The sequence below is a fragment of the Rhinopithecus roxellana genome, chromosome 6 (genome assembly GCF_007565055.1).
Source record: "Rhinopithecus roxellana isolate Shanxi Qingling chromosome 6, ASM756505v1, whole genome shotgun sequence".
Classification (NCBI taxonomy): Eukaryota; Metazoa; Chordata; class Mammalia; order Primates; family Cercopithecidae; genus Rhinopithecus; species Rhinopithecus roxellana.
In genome coordinates, this window is record NC_044554.1 from 124,448,317 (window position 1) to 124,470,233 (window position 21,917).

At 33.8% G+C, this 21,917-nt stretch overlaps 1 protein-coding gene across 6 annotated transcripts in view; it reads right to left on the reverse strand.

The window, feature by feature from the left end:
* The window catches only part of SGCE (sarcoglycan epsilon), a 71,691-nt gene that overhangs the window by 24,328 nt on the left and 25,446 nt on the right, over window positions 1–21,917 (reverse strand). For 4 of the 6 annotated variants that reach the window (XM_010389517.1, XM_010389516.1, XM_010389515.2 and 1 more), the window contains 4 exons: window positions 20,693–20,815; window positions 18,895–19,052; window positions 14,031–14,103; window positions 9,472–9,670 (listed from right to left, as the gene is read on the reverse strand). In XM_010389517.1, the coding sequence (XP_010387819.1) occupies window positions 9,472–9,670; window positions 14,031–14,103; window positions 18,895–19,052; window positions 20,693–20,815 (553 nt within the window). The remainder of the gene's footprint in view (window positions 1–9,471; window positions 9,671–14,030; window positions 14,104–18,894; window positions 19,053–20,692; window positions 20,816–21,917) is intronic. The other 2 variants (XM_030932638.1, XM_010389519.2) reach the window with 1 other exon arrangement.

Here is a 21,917-nt window from a genome sequence, read left to right on the forward strand (position 1 = left end):
CTTACAACAAAACAACAAACAATCCAATTAAAAATGGGCCAGAGGCCTGATGCAGTGGCTCAAGCCTGTAATCTCAGCACTTTTGGAGGCCAAGGTGGGCAGATCACTTGAGGCCAGGAGTTTGAGACCAGCCTCACCAACATGGCGAAACCCCATCTATACTGAAAATACAAAAATTATCTGTGTTTGGTGGCGTGCTCCTATAGTCCCAGCTACTTGGGAAGCTGAGGCATGAGAATCGCTTGAACCTAGGAGGCAGAGGCTTCAGTGAGCCAAGATCACAACCCTGCACTCCAGCCTGGGCGATACAGTAAGACTCTGTCTCAACAACAACAACAACAACAAAAAGCCAGAGACCTTAACAGACGCCTCACCATAGAAGATATACTCGTGGTAAATATGCACATGAAAAGATGCTCCACTTCACATGTCATCACGGAAAGACAAATGAAAACAGTGAGATATGCAACACACACATTGGCCAAAATCCAGAACAGTGGCAATATCAAATGCTGGCAAGGATGTGAAGCAACAACAACTTTTATTCATTGCTGGTGGGAATGCAAGATAGTGTAGCCAATTTGGAAGACAGCTTGGCAGTTTCTTACAAAATAACATACTTTTACCATATGATCCAGCTATCACTCTCCCTATATTTACCCAAAGGAGTTAAAAACTTACTTCCACACAGAAGCCTGCACATGGATATCTATAGCAGCTTTGTTCATGACTGCCAAAATGTGGGGGCAACCAAGATGTCCTCCAGTAGGTGAATGATAATTAAACTGTGGTACATCCAGAAAATGGAATATTATTCAGTGCTAAAAAGGAATAAGCTATCTAGCCATGAAATGGTATGGAAGAAACTTAAAAGCATATTACTAAGTGAAATAAGCCAATATGGAAAGGCTACAGACTATATGATTCCAATTATATGACATTCTGGAAGAAAAACCACTATAAAGACAGTAAAAACATCAATGATTGCCAGAAGTTGGGGGGAAGGAAGGATAAACAGGTGGAACATAGATGACTTTTAGAGCAGTGAAACTACTCTGTATGATACTATAATGGTGGAAACATGTCATTATACATTTGTCCAAACCCACAGAATGTAAACCACCAAGAGTGACACCTAATGTAAGGTAGGGACTTTGGGTGATAGTGATTTGTCAATGTAGGTTCATCATTTGTAACAAATATACCACTCTGGTGGAGGATGTTGATAATGGGGGAGGCAATGCAAAAGTAATCTCTGCACCTTACGCTTAATTTTCCTATAAACCTAAACATTCTCTAAAAAATAGTATATACACAAAAAATTCAAAGACTTTAAGAGCAAAAACTATTACACTCTGAGAGGAAAACAGGCATAAATATGACCTTGGATTAGGCAGTGATTTTTAAAATATGACACCAAAAGCTCCAGCAGTAACAGAAAAAAAAAAAAGATCAATTGAACTCTATCAAAATAAAAAAAGTTCTGTGCTTCAAAGAACACCATTAAGAAAAGTGAAGACAATCCATGAAATAGGAGAAAATATCTGCAAATCATATATTTAATAAAGGACTTGTATATAGAACATATAAAAGACTCTTACAACTTGATGAAAAGATGAATAATTCAATTAAAAATGGCAAAGGATATGAATAGACCTGTTTCCAAAAATGATATCTAGATATCTAATACACATATGAAGAGATGCGCAGCATCACTGGCCATCAGCAAAATAGAAATAAAAACCACAATGAGATACCACTTCACTTTCACTAGGATGGCTATAATCAAAAAGATAGATAATAGCTAGTGCTGGTGAAGATGTGGAACAGTTGGAACTCTCCTATTTTGCTGATGGAAATGTAAAATACATCTGCTTTGGAAAACAGTCTGGCAATTCTTCCAAATGTTAAATACAGAGTTACCATATGACCCAGCAACTCGATTCCTAGGGATATACTTACTTAAGAAAAGTGAAAATATATGTCTACACAAAGACTTGTACATGAATGTTCACAATGACATCATTCATAATAGTCAACAAGTGAAAACAACCCAAATGCTCATCAGCTTATAAACGGATAAACAAAAGGTGGCATATCCATAAAACAGAATATTATTCCATGATTAAAAATGAAATACTAATTTATTCTACAACATAGATGAAACTTGAAAATGTTATACAAAGTGAAAGAAGCCAGTCACAGAAGACCACGTATTATATAATTCCATTTATACAAAATGTCCAGAATAGGCACTTTATAGAGACAGCAAGTACCTTAGTGGCTGCCTAGGGGTGGGGGTGGTGGCGACTGCTAATGGGTACAAGGGTGGGTGTTGGGATAATAACAACTTTCTAAAATTGGTTATAATAATGATTGCATGACTTTGTGAATTTACTAAAAATCACGATTTAAAATTGTACATTTTAGATAGGTGCATTGTATAATATGTGAATTATATCTCAATAAAGCTGTTATTTTTAAAAAATGAAATAAAAGTACAGCACAAAAGTTCACAGCTATGTAAATGTAAATATGAAGTCACGACTAAGCCTGAGATGACAACTGTGTTCGAGAGTATGTTCACACAAATTCATTTGCTCTTCACATCAAATTTGTATTAGGATTTAAGACTAATTTGAAAGATTATTTTTTTAAAAACCTATTGTACCTTTGGGAAACAAATAGTAAATAATTGACTAAAATTAAAGATCAAATTAAAAATTCAGAACAAAAGTAGATATGAGAAACCATTGGTATTTAGATGATCAGTGGATATAAACATATTCAATTTAAAACAAGTTATTACTTTTAAGCCTTGCATACATTCAGTTTCTATCCTCTTAATAACTACCAAGCCAACACCGTATTTTTCCTTGGTAATTGTGAAATATATTTGTAAGGACAGAGATAAAATGAATTTTTCTTACAACTGTTAATGGCCCTCTTGCTTAGACAAGACATTGATTTGTATTTGCAATTAGTAAGATTTTTAATTAATTCCTTTCAAGGTAACATGAATGGGCATAAGAGATTTTCATGCTTTGAAATGTTTCTTTCCTTAAATTATAAAAGCAATATAAAAACATTACAGAAAACCTGAGGTATAAAAACAAAACTCATTTATATTGCCAAGAGAACTATTTTCATTTTCCAATGTACCTTGCAGAATATTTTTCAAATGCATATATTTTAATCTAATTGCAATAATCTCTAAAATATAATTGTGTGGCCTGCTTTTTCACTTACTACATCATAAGCATATTCCACATTGTAATCTTTGTAATTATAGCTTTATGGCAATATAATTTTTTAAGTACATATGATTTATTTCGCAATTATTTCAGAGCTGGACAACCAAGTTGCTTCCAATTTTTTGAAGTTATAAATAATATTACAAAGACTATTGCTGCATATTCTTTAATGTGACTATCCTAAAAGAGAGGTTCTAGAAGTGGAAACATTTTTATGACAGTTGACACAAATTGCCAAATTACTTTCATCTCTACTTGGATGATCCATAAGCTTTTCAACTTAATATGTTCCAAACTGAGCTCATCATTACCCCACCCCACCTCCACCTGTTCCTCCTTCTATCTTCTCTCTCGGTGATTGACATCCCCAAATGCTCAAGTCATGAACTCAAGCACCATCTCTTTGACTCCTCTCCTTCTCTCCACATATTCAATCCATCATCAGTCTCTGACATTTGCCCTGAAATAACTCTCATACACACCTGTCCACTTTGTTTTGTCCCACTGGTAGAGCTATAGTTCTAGTCACCATCACCTTCCAAAGGGAGTGAAGGAACAGCCCCTTAATAGTGCTCCTTGAACCCAGTCTTTGCCACTGTCCTCAAGTAGCCTACTGGCTAAATGAATGCATGAATGAAAAGCATTATACCAGTTTAAAAACAAATGGAACACAAATGTCATGCTCAACAGCAGTAGATATTGGATTTGTCTCATTAAGTTTTTCTAAAAAGTATATTTATGGCTTCTTTTATAGAATCACTAAGTTTGAACATGCTAGCTTTTTAAAATATGTAATTTTGTCTGAGTCCATGTGTAATAATAACTATGCTACACATGCTCAAATTATGTTTTTTGTAATTTGTTTTCCTTTCACCTAGTTTTTGATATATCAAAATTTTAAATTTGTATGAAGTAAAATGAGAATGATCTTTACCTTTATGACCCTACCACATGTTTTCAAAATTTCAAATGTGTATAAACAGATGAGACAGGAGGCTATTATCAAGTATAAGACTCTCAATGAATGCTAACAAAATCTGGTACTTCAAAATATTAGAGACTGGAGTACACTAGATAGAGTTATTTCTTGTGAAGAATTTTTTTCTTCCAATTTGAACAATTCAATTTCTCTTCTTTGAGGTAAAATGCATTTATTGAGGCCTTTAGATTTATAATGTGAAGAAACAAGTAATGGTAAATAATTTAAGTCAAAACTCCACCTTTTACAGCAATAACCAAATAAATGGATCCAATGATTGTATTTTTTCCTAATTGTCCAATTAATGAACACACTTTGTTATTTTATGTATATAGAAGATAAAAGACAGTTTAGAGAAGAATATGTCCATATATGTTACATGTTGCCTGGGAAATGTTGAGCTCTCAAAAGCAGCAGCACCAAACTTCCTGCCTTTTCCTCCACCCCACTTCTTTATAATGTACATATCTACAATTAATCAATAAAATTAAGATGAAAAATAAAGAATGAAAGATGTATGAGATTATAGCGAAACACATATAATAAAATAAACAAGTGAAAAAGTCACCAGAAATTAGGAAAACATTGAAAACTCGACAGGACTAATAATTATCTTGCAAGCCAGAGCACTGCATTTAGCACTGGATTTTCTTGTACCCAAATTGAAATTAAAAAACAAAACACAGTAAATGTCACAGTTCTCATCATTAGAGAGAGGAAAGCATGACTATTCCTTAGAGACCTAAATGTTTTATTGGCACTGAATTCTAAGAATTTTTTCATGTGTTCATGTTCCTCTTGTTCATGTATCCTCTGGCAGGGGAAAATGGATGCTATTAGGTCCCCTAAAATCCCAGCACCTATATCCACACAGCATTTCCTCCATTCAATCTTCCCTATTCTACAATTGTGATCTCTCTAAAACAAAAACTTTAGTATCAACCATTTTCTGCACAGGTCCTAACGCTTCAGGATGAAATCCAAATAACTTTTCCCAGAAGACAAGGTCTCACATGATCTGGTCTTTGCCCCTTCTGGATCTTTCTCCATTTCCACACTAAGTAGATTTCTGAATCCACTATGCTCTCTCCCACCTAAGGGACTTGCCCAAGCCTTTACCCCTGTGTAGCGTTCCTGTTTCTCATTTTCTCAGCACGCTAATTTGTACTTATATTTTCAACTCAGTCAGCCTTCAGTTCCTCTATAAACCTTTTCCAGGTGTAGAACTATAATGAGAGAGGAGCCCTCTCTGTGATGCCTCAATTGTGGTACTTAAAACACTGATTTTAATTATCTGATTATTTGCCTACTCCCTAGTAGACTGCAAGCCTAGATTGTGTTTTTAAAATCGCTCTACTCCAAAGACTAATAAAATATTATCCCATTTAAAAAATACTGAATAAACCTTAAACTATGAAAGAAAAAATGATAGAATTCAGAAGAGTAGATACTAAACATATAGTTGCATTGAATTCATTTGTTTTTTGATATAAAAATTGATACAGGTTTCCAATTTTATATTAAAGGCATTTGCAAATATTTCTATATCACCACTATTCCATAAAAGAAAGGATATTTGAACCAAAATTATAGGAGGGACATCATTTAAGAATAAAGGGTAATTCGTCCAGGCACGGTGGCTCACGCCTGTAATCCCAGCACTCTGGGAGTCCGAGGCAGGTAGATCATGTGGTCAGGAGTTCCAGACCAGCCTGGCCAACATGGTGAAACTCCATCTCTACTAAAAATATAAAAATTAGCCGGGCACGGTGGCAGGAGCTTGTAATGTCAGCTACTCAGGAGGCTGAGATAGAGAATCACTTGAACCCAGGAGGCAGAGGTTCCAGTGAGTCCAGATCCCACCACTGCATTGTAGCCCGTGTGACAAAAAAAAAAAAAAAAAAAAAAAAAAAAAAAAAGGATAAAGGGCAATTCTGTAAGTTACAATAAATAGAGACAATTTCAGAACCCTACTGAAATTGGCCCAGGATCATGACTTTCCATCAGACCAATATTGGGCAGCCATTGATTTCCATTCTTTTCCTCAAGTATAACTTCTCACTGAGGCCTCTGACGTACAGCAAAAAGCAGACAATCAGCGGGAGTACTTTGTGAGATGGTCTAGAGAATAAATTAGGATTCTCTGTTGCTGACTGAAACTGGATCCACATGCTTTGGTAACCAGAGGAAATAGTGGTAGGTTTGACAATCTCTTAGGAAAAGTGAGTATATTCTTTAATCCTCACACCCCATCATTCCCTTCATAGCCACCATTTACACTACATCACTGGCCTGTGGTTGGCAGCCATGATATGCCTGGAATGAAATATGAACCTGCTCTTCTTCCCCCAGCTTTATCCCAGGCTAAATACATCCATGAGGCCTTAGCCTCTAGCTCAGCATCAGGAGCAAAAGTAGCACCAAGACCATGCCCAGAGACAGCACAGTTGCCTTGGGGTTATGGGTCTGGCAAGGGAAAATGAATCTTTTCAGAGGGCTCAGCCTTCCTTTGCAGGAGCTCATTCACTTTGAAGTAAATATTTATAATCATTTTCTGTTTGATTTAGGAGAAGTTTGAAAGCTGTCAGTGAGTTCTGCCAGATTAAAAAAAATGCTCATCAAGAAGGATGAGGAGCTGAGATGCTGCAGGTTGGGCTCTTGGGGACTGACATTTAATTACACTTTAGGCAGTAGAAGGTTAGTAGATTTACTCTGAGGGTCTACTACTGAGGGCTACTCTTGGTCATCTGCTGTTTAACTGACTATACATATCAAATATGAAAAAATTTGCACGTAGTAATTGTGGCTGACATGTGTAATAGGAAATAATTTCATGGAGATCTTTTTCTTAAATCTGGGACTAAGACTTATGCTAAGTATTACACAGAATACATTTATTAGGTGCTTAATTAATACTTCTGAAGTGTATGAATATATTTTTAAACAAAAATTTTTTAAAAGATATAATTCCTTTGCTAGCTCTGACCCTATTTCTTGATCTTTTCAATATTTCATTTTTAAAGGATTTATAGCCCCTGATATTTTCAAAAGAAAACACAAAGGCAGAAAGTATATTAAGTGAATTAAAAATCATAATATACACAGGTAAAAAGGAAAGAAAGTACTAGTTAAGCATTGAATTTTTTTTTTTTCTAAATTTAAGGCAACAGGGCTAAAAAACTTTCTATTATCATGATGTTATATAACAACTCAAGAAAACATGCAAAATCATTTGCAGCAACAAACTTTTCTTTTTGAATTATAACTCAAGTAGGATTTTATTTTATGAGTGTTTGTATACGGACACTGGAGTAATAGAGTTGACATTGTGTACAATTTATAGAAATGCTATTTTAAAAGACTCCATATGAATATTTTGTAAAGGTTAAGGCTTAACATTAAATTAAAACTCATGGAAAGCATTTCAAGTTGGGAAGGGATCTGAGACAAGAGTCCAAATAAATGCCACGGGACTGATTCTCTCAAATATCTGACAGCATGTGCCACCCTCTAGCAGGTGTTGGGGGTCAGTCAGTTAGTGATTGAATTCTCAAACAAGTACTTGTAGGACAAAAATTCTGTTCTTAATATAGAGTCACATGCTCAGGCCCAGCCCTAGGCTCAAAGAATCAGTCTCTAGGGGGAACAAAGGCCAGGAACCTATCTATATTTTTAGTAATGTTCTATTGGCAATTTTCAGGCTAGACATAGTTGGAAAGCAGTGCTTTAGGTCACAGTTTGGTTTAGGGAGTTGCTTTAGTTTAGTTCAGGCTCTAAAAGTACCTCGACAGGTGGGACCTGCACTACTAACTGGAGAAAAAGTGAGACCAGAATAAAGCACAACAATGAAAAACTCTACCAATGCCTTGTTTTTGTGCTGTTTCCTCCAACACTATTTGGTCATTGTTTTAACAATTGTGGAACACATTACCTTAAGAAAAGTGTTTTAAAACCTCCATATTTGGAGAATGCCTTCAGGGAAGATAGCCCCATTCATATCATTCTATGGTTCTGCTTTAATTACTTCATAGGAAAGAGAACCATGTTGTAACTATGAAGTAAAAATTTAAGCTCTAGAATTATGTTTTCATATAGAAAGCCAATCAGCACATAGACAAAAAAAAAAAAGCAACCATTTTCCTCAAAGGACTTCTATGTATGCTTGACTGACTTCAAAATCCATTGCTATAAAATAGAAGATAAAATTGAATTCTGAAATTTTCAGGTTGGACTTTACAGCTCACTGCTTTTCCCAATCTGCCTTCTACCTACTCCCACAGACCGCATCCATGTGTACATAGTTCTCCTTTAAAGCTACACTTAAATTTAATTCTTACTAATCCACGTATTCTAGCTAATTCTAGATATCACCTGTATAAAAGTGTTTCCAGGATTATGGGTGAAGGAGAAGTTGAAAGGGGAATATGCTATGCAAAATATGATTTATTCCACAGACTATACTTTTATAGGATTGAGGGAGGAAAAGCAAATCTGCCTCAACCTACAGATTAAAAATTAAAGATCGAAGTTTGTCTTGATAATAACTTTACCCAGGCAGGATTGTTTCTTGACCTCCACAAGGTCAGAAGTCATGCTTTCTATCTGCACGGCTTGAGAATTGACAAATACCTTTCAAATGCATTATCTCACTTAATCTTTATAACAATTCTGAGGGAGAACATCCGTTCCCCACAGGAACAGATGAGGAAGTTGAGGCACAGAGGAGTTCAGGGTTTGCCCAGTGTCACCCAGCTTGTGAGTGACAAGGTCAGGCTTTAGGCCTTTGTGTCACAGGAATGGGTTTCAAATCCACCCCAGCCATCAGTCACCGACACATGGTGGAAAGAATGTTAAAGACGAAGAAATAGTTTCCTAGAATAAAGTTACAGCAGTCTGCACATCCTTCTGCAGCTAATAACTGGGGCGTCAATTTCCTTTGAAATTCATGGCCCTAAATAATCAGCTTCTTTATGGAAGGTACAAAAGACTTAGTGCTGTAATTTATGATGCTGACCCACATCTACAATTAGATTTCACAGACCAGGAACTTGAGATATAAAAGACCATTAACACGATATCTTTGTCAATATAGAAAATTACTAGTATGTTCATATCTTTACAATATCTATTTATTAAAAAGAAAAATGCAATAGACCATCTTCCATCTATAATAAGTTTGAAAAGATCACCATATTTAAAAAATCTATATTTAAGGCAATAAGATAAAGGTCTGCTTACCCCTCCTTCAGGTCATTAATGGGAAGTGGCACCCTGCCACCCCTGTCTAGGGCTGATGTGATGTTTATGGCATTCAGGCGCTCTGGCTGCCACACATTTTTCACTGCCCCAAGAAAGTCTCCAAGAACCTCACTGGCCAACATTTCTTCTACATTCATATTCTTAATGAAGAATTCTGCTTGATATGGCAACGGGAAGTCTAATTTTGGTGAAAAAGGGCATGCATATCTTTAATGAAGTAGTCTTTTAAAAAGGAAACAAAAGAACAATTTGCGATTTGTTGAGTTCTGTCATAATCCTGGCAGCAGGAAGCAATATTAATACTGACTTTAAAGGCTTTCTGTATAACAGAGGATGTATCTAAAAACATAACCGACACTAGAAACAGAACTTTATCTACAATATAATAAAATCCAAGGCTCACCAGAGACATCAGGGCAATTTATAATCATAGGATTTGGCAAAACAACTAAGAAAAGATAAATCTGCATTTTAAATTTATAATATTACTCATCTTTTGGGAGCATGCTAAAATATTAGTTTTTCTGAAATAAAAATCAATTATATGTCCAACAGGAATTCTAAAAACCAGAACAATTCCACAGTTTTTAATCGCACTATAATTAAATATTCTAGAAAAATTATAAAGTTCTCATGGAATTCCACTTCACATTGTTGGAGATTTGGTGTTTTTTCCTCCATAATGTGTCATCAAAATTTCTCTCTAAATATTTCATGATTCACATATTAAAACAACCCCATGTCAAACTCAGCCTTTCGATATAAGAAACTGTAAATATATATAAAGATAATTTGTTACTCAAATGCTACTCTTCAATTACAAATCATCACTCTCTATATTCTAATTGTTCTCTTATGATAAATAATAGCTTTCTGTTTATTTAATAATATTTCTGTAAGAATAAAGGTTAATTTTTTAAATGTATTTACTATGAGGCAGGCCAAGCTAGGGGACTTAAGTGAATTAGAACATTTAATTCTCACAAGAGGGTGAGTAGCTGTTTGTATTTTTCATTATACTTTCCTATGAGAAAGCTTATTTTTAGAGAGGTCCAGAAGCTTATCTCATAATGTGAACTCACCTCATATGATTTTTATTTATGCTAAAAGAGACTGCATATATAAGGTGCTCAGCAGAGCTCCCAACACATAGTAGGAGCCTATAAAATATTAGATGTTAGCTTAATTATAATAATATGAAAAGGTTGATTATCTGAATGTGTACTTTAAGAGGACAAGAAAATGCTTCTAGGTGCTACACAGATTTAAAGTCCCCAGTAGTAATTACACTATGTATATCCTCTCATTTATGTCCATAAAATTCATGTATCTGTAAGATATTCCACTTTTATTTAATGAACAAAAAATAAAAATTACATTAAGTACCTGAAATCTTGGTTAACTTATTTCTTATGAAGCATCCTATGAAAGGTCATTTGATGCCTGAGATGAAGTCAGAGAAGAAACTATGGCTTCAGAATTTTCAAGAGTTTTCTAGAGTTTGGTCATCACTTTTCAAAGATTTAGTTTTTCAAAGCCCTAATCATACAAAGTTCTTTGCTTATCTCCTATATTGTCACTTGTTCTGCTTACAATTTTGTTAGATTTGCTTAATGTATAGCCCATCTGCAATCTAAAATATATTTCTTCTCATTTATGCAAATAAATTTCCTGTTTTATACAGATAAATAGCTTAATCATGCTACATTTATCTGCATACCTAGAAATAGTCATGCAGAAATGTGTTATGAAAAAGTTTCTTGGCAATAAATAATAAAATATTTATAAATAATATCAAATACAGCTTTTGAATATGCCAGAAGTCTAATATCTATTAATTTCATTCAATGTTTTTACATCCAGTTTTCTTAAAAAGTATCTAAAACTTTTTTCTTATGATCAGTGCTACTTTCTGGAGAATTATTATCTGGCTTTTCCTGTTCCATGTGATCCCGCTTCATGGCTCCTTTTCTGAGACCTGCTGCAAAGCCTGTGGTTGCCACCACACCCCTCAGAGGCTCTGAGCTGGGCAGCTGCCTGCTATCTACCCATCCAAGAGCTGCTGCCAGGCCTCCCAGAGATGAGTCACAGCAGCTTTCTAACTCTGGGGAAATCCCATGCCTGCTATATTTGGAAATCACAGAGGCCAAGAGAACAGTAGGCCAACAGATTGGTGGCAGGCCTCTGAGGCACTAAACCCAATTTAGAGAATCACTTTATGTACTCTCCTTGAGCTTCATGCTGTGTGAGTCTACATGACTAATTTCCCATTAGGTCTCTCAGAACAGGAGACAGCTGGGCAGGGAGTTGGACAGAGCATGATTACCCTGATATACAACTTTTGTTATTTCTTTTCCTAAATCTAATCTGGGATAAATAACATGAGTGTAGGCCATGCTCAAAGATGTACATCCCACTGCACATATACATTTCTTTCTAGACCAGCAAGGACAAATGTATGGACTTTAGTGCATGTGGTTCAAATAGGTTTGGGCCACTAACCCTACATAAAGAGCAAAGGAACAAGCACCGCCTGGAGTAATGGTGGAGGCTTCTAAAACCTGTCTACTACTCCTTCTCACTAGCACACCTTCCAAACCCCTTATTTAGACAAAGAGCCCTGCTGCCAATTTTCAGTCCTACAGTTGTCTAGCAGTCTTCCATTAGTATCTACTTGACCATGGGTCCCCATATGTCAACAACAACATCTATTGAGATGCCTTGAGTAATCTGTATCTACAGCACTGAGACTAGATTTGAGAAGGAAGAAGTTCAAATTATAGACCAAGCTTTCAGTTTGTAGGGACTCTCACACCTGACAGAGTTTCAAGTCCCTTTGAGAGCATAATGGTGAGGTGAGATGGTCCAAGGCCACTGTAGTATAACTTTATAACTATAACGATGAATTCCCAAGGAGGAAGGAAACTTTTCAATTATTCTGTTCATTAAGTGTATTCCAATTCTACAGGGCCAGCTTAGACAGCATGCAAGCATCCAATCACCACTGTAGTCAAGAACAAAAGTCTCCCTGATCCAAACATAAATACCTACCAAAAGCCTTTGGAAAGTGGGAGAGTGAACAGGGAGTCTTCTGTCCAGGCCTAGAGAACTGGCACTTGGACTTACTTTTCATATATGAAGGTCATTTTAAATTTTAAACTTGCATATTTGTTGTCTACAATTGATACTGGTAAACACCTGGGGGAAAACATTCACTTAAGGGGGTTTAAGTCTTCAAGCAATCTCTCCATACATATGTTTAATTTTACAGAAATTCCTTCTTTCATATAGTGTAAAAGTAATTTTTAAAACAGCCTTGAATGCATTATCATTAATTCTAAATTAGTAGGTTCTGATAAAATGTTTGGTGTTTGCTCATTTGTTTTTAGTTGCACTAGTAAATAGAAACAAAAATTCTCCTATCAAGAATGCACAATTGTTTTCTTGTTTTTACAGGGAAAAAATTCTGGATCTGCTTCCCTCCTGTCATCCTCATAAATGATATCTAATATAGGGAGGATTATTCCATGATTTATACATTTCAACTACAGGCCAGGTGTGGTGGTTCGCACCTGTAATCCCAGCACTTTGGAAGGCCAAGGCAGGTGGATCACATGAAGTCAGGCATTTGAGACCAGCCTGGCCAACAGGGTGAAACCCCATCTCTACTAAAAATATAAAAAATTAGCCAAGCGTGGTGGCAGGTGCCTGTAATCGCACCTACTTGGGAGGCTGAGGCAGGAGAATCACCTGAACCCAGGAGGCGGAGGTTGCAGTTAGCTGAGATGGCGCCACTGCACTCCAACCTGGGTGACAAGAGCAAGACTCCATCTCAAAAAAAAAAAAAAAATTAACTACAAAGTATTTGGTGGTATTTTCCCAGTCAATTGATTTTTACAAGGTCAAAATATTTGAGAGTGTAATTCTGAGAATAATTCCTTATCCCTAACCTTCAAAATTCTTAGGAAATCACTTACAATTTGAGCATATGAAACTTTAAATTGCTGAAAGACTCTACAAATTACTAATACACTATTAATTATTTAGGAAGGAAATTGTGCCCTAAGTTATGGTTTATTTGTTTTCCAGAAACCCTATATTATCACATACACTTATACTACTACCTACAGTAAATTTTTAAATAAATAATAAAAGTAGTTAGTAATTTTTTTTTTTGAGACAGGGTCTCACCCTGTCAGCTAGGCTGGAGTGCAGTACTTCAGCCTTAACTTGTAGACTCCTTACTCCATACTTATAAGAGAAATGCTATTGTTAGTCCCATTTTAAGGTGATGAAAAAGGATTAGAGAAATAAGAAGACTATCTGTTTGGCTTCCTATCTGAGCTTTTCATCATCATAACACACCATAATATTTTATAACACATTAGATATTGCTTAGTTTTCTACATCTTATTATTTCATCAGTTATATTAGGTATGTGGCATTTTAAAACTCTTAACTGTATTTTATGTAGTTATAAAACAATGAAATACTTCTTGTAAATAAGGAAATGATCATCAACATATTTTCATACATACCTTCTGCAGACATTATATTAATTATCAAATTATGCCTTGCAGTCTCAAAGGTGCGCCTATTGTAGGCAGTTATCTATTATAAAAGGAAAACCATATTAAAGAAGTGAAATGTTCTTTGTAAAATGAAATTCATTAAGGATTAAAATGAAAAAAATTGTCGTTCTTTCCATTTTCATTATTTGTTGATACACTTACAAAATAATCCTTTTCTAGGCAATGAGAACTCAGAGCTTTTAGCAATATTATGGGAAAATAAATAATTAGTCAGGTCTATTTAATGTACTGAAACAAAAAGTTAAAGTCAGAAAGACTCTTTCATAGAAGGCCATTAAGCACTGGTAGCAATGCAGATGCATCATTAGTAAATGGATTAACCATTAAGAATTACTTACCGGTGATGTTCTAAGATTTCAAAAAAACAAACAATAATTTTTGTACTTTTAAATGGAGTTTAAGAATTATAATGAAAAGTACACTTTAAAACAAGCACATCTTTGTGTTTTTTGCATTTAGTTCTAAACTGCACCCCAATCAGTAAAAAAATGTCATAAATCACCCTTTGGAAATCATATCTCACTTATGATGGGAGTAAAGTAGTAAGGATCAGAGTCCATAAAGCTTATGGAACATGCTCAAAAACACAAATCAATCCCTTCATACGGTCAAATATTAGTAAACATTTGCAGAGCCAATAGACTTACATCAAAGTCAATTCAGAAACAGCCAGTGCAAACAACACACAAAGCAAAGGCCAAAAACAGGATATGGTTTCAAAACTTAAGGCCTATTTAACTTTATAACAGATATTAAATCATTCGGACACGTCTGCAGTACCTCAAAAAGAAAAAAAAGAACAAATGATTGTGTCAAAATCTTAGAATCCCAGCACTAACCTTCTGGCAATGATTGCAGCTGGAGGTGACACTGAGACAAAAAAGTAGGATAAAACTGACTTCAACTAAAAATAAATATCTTGTGCATTTTAAAACAAATATCAAAGATTTTTATACATTACATGAGTGTCAAAAAAATAAGTTGCAGTCATTGAAAATACTGAGTTAGAATAGTAAGAATTTTGAAATAAATAATTCCAAACCTTTAACACTGTTTAAAAGGTACGTATTTTGAAAGGCATATTACTCCATAAAATTAAAAGAAACTCTCTCTCCATGATTTGTCAAATTTCCATCATATTTAATTATTTCCTTGCTGCTATCTGTTGGGACACATGATCAATTAATTTCACACCAAACATTAAAATTAAGACTAGCCATTAAACAAACTAGGAATTTTTGCTCAAATGAAACATACAAAAAATGTTAACTAACTTTTGTTGAGAAACTTCATCATTTGAAAAGTTTACCCTGCAAAACATTTAATCACATTTTCAATAAAAAGTATAATCCTCTAGTATTTGTTACAATATCATGAAGCTTCAGCTCAGAAAAAGATAGATTTTTTCAAATTAATAGCAACATTTTTATGGGTAGCCTTCCCTTAATCATCACAAATTTCCTTATTATAAGTTTCATAAATTCCAATAAATGTCTCTATTTTTAAATAATGCAGACTATTGAAGGGAGTGAAAAGTATTTCATATCAGGAGGAAGAATTTTATTATCTGATTTTATAGTTGATGCTTAATTTTAACAGCTGTATCAGAATGTAGTCCTTCTATCACTTCCAATGAGACATTTAATTGCTGTAATATCCTCAGATTTTACTTATTATGATGATGTGAAGACCTTCAAAGCAGAAGAGTATGTGTGTGTCTATATGTGCATGCTTTATTTTTTATTCCCCAATTTCTAAAATAGAGCTGATCTATTTTAGATACTTAAAATTTGAATATTTCAGATAAACATCTACTGAATGAAGGAAATAGTAGACTTATACGATTAAATATTATATATTTAAGATACAAAAATTCTTGACTAACTTAATAGAATATTTTAAAATACCATACCTGTACTATAAATGAATGTAAAAATGAGCTATTTACAGATAAATCACTATGTTATATGAAAGATATGGTAAACTTTCATTTTTATCTTTTTAATATATTTTTATACATTTTCATAACACTGTATGTTAGTCATAAAGTATATAATGAATGCACTCACAACAAACTCTTATGAAACCATCTCAGTACATGTGTTGCTCTCCTAGCCTAAGCCCTTGTCTCCCCACAACCAGAAGTAGTCATTCTGGATTTGGTGTTTAACAATCCATTCATATAAAATACAATTTCATTATAATTGCATGAATGCTTAAAGCATATGGTTTAGTTTGCTTGTTTTTGAGCTCTACCAAAATGGCAAACTATTATATGTAGTCTTCTAGTACTTTTTTAAAAATTGAACATTGTGTTTAAAACACTTATTCATATTGCTGGGCAAGCTTAAGTTCACTGTTGCTCTGAACATTCACTGTGTGAATACACCAAGATTAATATATTCTCTTGCTGATAGACTTTTGGGTCTCTATTGTTCTGTGGCTTTCCAGTGTTGTGCTATACAAATGTTGCTTGATGAGCATGAGTGTACATGTCTCCAGGAGGGCATCTGCAAGTGCTTCTTTGGGGCATATTGCTATAAGTAGGACTGCCATATCATAAGGTACAGGAATACTCAATGATATGAGATATTCAGTACTGCTTTCCAAAGTAGTGAAGCCAACTCCCACATCCACCTGTAGTGCATTTTACTGATGGCAAAATTTTCATTGTGATCTCCATCTGAATATTCCTCATTACCCATATGAGTAAGCTACTTAAGTTTATTGGCGTTTTAGTGAAATATCTGTTTCTTATTAAATTACAGGATTTCTTTATTATTTTTGATGCTCTTAGTCAGCTACATGTATTGAAAATACCTTCTCCCAGTTTGTGGTTTGTCTTTTTAAATCATACTCTGGTTTAATCGTTGATGAACAGACATTCACAAATTTCATATAGTGAAATTGATAATTTTTTTCTCTTAAAAATATTTAGGTCTTACTTAAATCCTTCCCTATCCATAGGTCAAAAAGAGATTTTTCTACATTTTAATATGATTGTTTAAAAATTTGCATTTTACATGTAATCCCTAATCTACCTAGACTTGAGACCTGGCATATATTCTGTTAGATATATTCCTAGTACCTCAACATTTTTGTTGCTATTAAAAATGGTATTTTTAAAAATGTGTGTTTTCTCAATACTTGCTATTCATGTATAGAAATGCCACAATAATTTATACTGATCTCACAGTTCACTGCTAGCCTTTAAGATTCTTAATGGTCTACAGACCATTTATATCATTGATAGTTTCCATTTCTTCTTTTTAAATCCTTATGGATTTAATTTCTTTTTCTTTCTTTACTGTACTGGCTGGGACCTCCAATACATTCTGTAATAGATTTATCAGACAGAGTCATTCTTGTTTTGTTCCTGAATTTAGATGAAATTTCTCTAACATTTTACTATGAAGAATGATGTTCGCTCTTACTTTTGGTAAAAACTGGCAAATTAAAGAACTTCACTTCTATTCCTAGTTTGCCAAGAGCTATTTTTTCTTATCAAGAATAGGTAGTAAATTTTAATAAACACTTTTTTCATAACTATCGTGACAATTATGCTGTTTTTCCTTCTTTAATCTGATAATGGGGTGAATTACATTTATATATTTCTTTTATAATTTTTACTGAATATTTTAAAAAGTTAATTTGACAATAGCTCAAACTAACTTGCTTCTTCTAAGTACCTGTCTATCTTATAGCTACACTGCCTTAAGGAATACGATTTATAGATAGAAATCACTGAACGGTTAATACAAACTTCAATTCCAAATGAATTGGCCACTGTGGAAGCTCACATCCACAGTACACATCTGACTAAAACTTTGGAGAAAGATTCATAGTATGTAATCCTCTGAAAGGAGGTACACTTTTAGTTTATACATCCATTCATTTTTTAGAAGTATTGTATTAATTCCCACTAAATATTCAATGTAACAACTGTTTTGTTGTTGTTAATTTCTAACATCTCCCAGCTAAGATGCTAGGTGCTGGTGAGGACCTGATGAATGGTAACACCACCATCACTTCTAGAATAAAGGCTAAACACATCAGGATGGCTTACAGAGCCCTCAAAGATCTGCCCCTACCAGCATCAACACCTCCCATTCCCATCATTTGCCTACTGGGGTACATCCTCTTCCAGCCACACTTATCGTTCTCTGAGACCATGTGACTTTCCTTATACCTCCAAGATTTTGATGTGTTGTTTCCTCTGCCCAAGACAGTCTTCCTTCTACTTCGTGAAGTAAATTCTTTACTTTGCATCAAACAGCACCTTCTTACTATAGCAGTTATTACAGTGTGGGCTAAGTATTTGTTTGCATCCCAGTCCTCCAACCCCTGAATTGTAAGACATGGCAAGACTCACTTGTTATTTATCATTCTATCCCTAAGCACCTATCACATGCTTGGCACATAGTAGGGGTATATAAGATGTCTGTTGAATGGCTATATTTCAATGAACATAAAACCTGAATTCAAAATACAGAACAAATAAGTCTATCAAGTCTACAATTATTTTTTCAAATAGAATTCATATTATAATAATCTATTTCTTTTAAATGTCATGACTTTTTTCACAAATTTAGACTGTCATTCTAATATAAAAGCTGAGACAAAACTTTATAAACAGAAAAGAATGGCACATTTCCAAATGTTATCTACTGTGTTTCCATGCACAAAATATTAAAAACCACATCAGGTAACTACAGTTTCAACACTTAAAACTCAAATTACAATATTATATATATACACACACATACATATATATATATATATAGTTTTGCTCTTTCTAGGGGTAAATTACCTCAATGATTGTTGGCTTCCCCACATTTTCAGCTGTTGGGGACCCATATAGGACTCCATCACTATATGGTGTCCTTTGGATATATCGAAGCCATCCAGGTCGGTCTGGGTAACCCATTAAATTTGTATTAAATGTTATGGGATCATTACTAATCTCTCCTAGATAAGAAACAGAGAAGACATAAGACAGTTATTTTCACACATGTTGCTTTGGTAGTTTCAATCAAAACATTCTGTCTAAAATTTTTTTCCTATATTTGTAGCCAACTAAATACACACATACAAAACCCATCTGGGTATTTAAATTAGGGCTCCATGTTAAAAAAAAATCCTTTTGGTTGTTTAATTTGTCTCAAAATCTGATGCAACAAAGAAAGCAGATTCATACAGTTTTCTTGGAAATATATTTTTGGTCACCGAACAGTGAGATAGTTCTGCCAGTGAGACAATTATCTTTCAGGAAAATTCCCTAATCATGCTGATGTACTCATTCTTTTCCGAAATATTCCATTTCCATTCATGAAACTCTGGACACTATCATATGAGTATGAAAGATATTCCAAAATTGTAAAAGTCTCATCAAAAAAATATGTAATTTTAAAACACTGGAGGATAGGATGAAAAAGACGTTACAAATCCATAACAACTGTACTAATGACAGCATATATTAATCACAAGCAATAATAACAGCATCATTTATTAGCACATTCCCTGGCCCTGAGTTAAATGCTTTACCAAGCCATATTTCATCTATTTTCACACATACCTATGAACCTACTACTAGTATTAGCCCTGATTTTATTGATGGAATATGTAATTTTCCACATTAAGTTACTTCTCCATGGTCATATTAAGTGATGAAACTATAATAGCATTTAATCCTGGCTGATTCCAGAAACTATGCTCTTAACTACATGTTTTTCTTCTCAAATGTTATGGCTGCTGCTCAAAAGTTTGAGCCATATAGTTTTGCAAACATGGAATGCCTCATAAGAAAACATTAAAAAAAAATTGATGAAAAGACTATTTCTTCTTGAATGCTATTAGGAACATGGTTAACTATATTGTGGGAGAGTTTTCAGGTACAGTATTCATCATATAATCTTCAAAAAGAATAGTTATATCAATTCTGATGCTAAAGATATTCTTATACAATATAATTTTTATAAAATTTGCTTTTATTTGCTGCTTAAGGAAGAGTTATAACGATATGTTTTCTCTTGCTATTCTTTGTATATCTTCATTAATTTGATGGCATTTATGATCATTCAAAATAACATATTTAAACCAGTAGTGAATTAAATAAGACTTCATAATTGGTATCACTTAAAAGGAAAAATTAATCTCCATAATATTATTAAGGAGTTATATGAAATTATATCCTATTGTAAAAGCTTTTTAAAAGCTCTTACCTAATGCCATTTTTTCATTCTCCTCTACAACATATGTATAGTTTTCCGAAAATGAAAGTACTATGTGAGAATCTAGGTCTTAATATAGAAAATCGTAAGTTTACAGCTATAATTATTTCCATGTGAATATAGGTAGATCACTTGTCAGAGACATAAAACTCAAGACTGAGAATCCAGAAATATGGTTTCTTTAACATTCAAAAATAAATTATTTTTGTCTGTAATTAAATTTCTAATCTGAAAATGAGGAATGTCCTACAACAATTTATCACATTTAGACCATTTGAATTAATGTTAATGATATTCTATCATATATGTCTAGATTATGCAAATTAAACAAAAAATTTAGTACATTAACTACTTTTTTTCTCCTCACAAAGAACATACCAGGTTTTGGGTAAGGTGGAAATTCCCCCTTAAAATATTCTCTTTCCAAAACATGAACAAAGAGGACACCTGCTGATGGGTATACATTCCGATCGGAGTGTACCTTGGAGAAAATAGTGTACACTGAAAACAAAGAGGAAAGATAAGTAACAGAAAGACAAATAATGAGACATGCCCTTGATAATTCAGCTTACACTCTTTATAAAGAGGGGTCTCACTATGTAGACATTTCTGGAAAAATTGAAGCAACATGCAAGGAAACTGTTAATAACAATTTGTTTTAAATGGAAGTGATTTCAGGACAAAACGGGAAAAAATTCTTTTGATTTGTGTTTACAGCCTTTTCAAACACTACATAGACAAAATTATGCACATTTGATATTTTAGACCGTTATTAAATAATGAAGCTATCCAAAATATCTTTTCGGTAATTTCTTTTTATTTGAGGTTATTACCAACAAAATACATCATAAGAACTGACCAGCTACAAAATTGCTACAGATGTTTTTCTTCTTTCCTTTTTTTTAAAGCAAAGTACACAGAGTAATTTTTAAGTGGTAAGAATCCACACTATACTAATTGTTTTCTAGGCAAAGCATGTCAGACTACATAACACTATCAATAGGTATAATGTGGTTTTTATGTATACTTATAAAAATGCATTGGATACTTTTTCTGGGAATTCATTCCTCACATCCTTCATAGACATGATTTATTCAATTTTCCCTAATCTTGATATTTAGTAATTCAAACAATATAATCTATTATATTATGCTGCATCCTAAATAAGGAATAAAAATTACATAATAAAATTCAGGCCAAATAATTCATTGAAGTGAAATATGTAAATTTCATGATTTACCAGTTACTTAAGACATAGGATGTGAGTACATTAAAATGGCCAATTGTTTTGATTAGTTTCCACCTATTGTTTTTGCTCTGATAGCATCTTCTCCACTAACACATTATTGCCGTTACTCTCATCATGTCTACAATCTCTTTTGGGTTTCTATTTTCCTGATTGGCTAGTGGCTGCAATTTTTAGATAGATTAACCCTATCAGGCCAGTTCTTTCTTTTAAGTCATTGATGGATTTGTAAATATGGTAATTAACCTTAAGAACCCCAAGGCTGCTCACTCCAAGCTCACAACTTACTAAAAGCCTTGGATAGCAAGATCACTGAACTACATTTTTCAGCACAAAAATAAAAACTCCCACAAAATG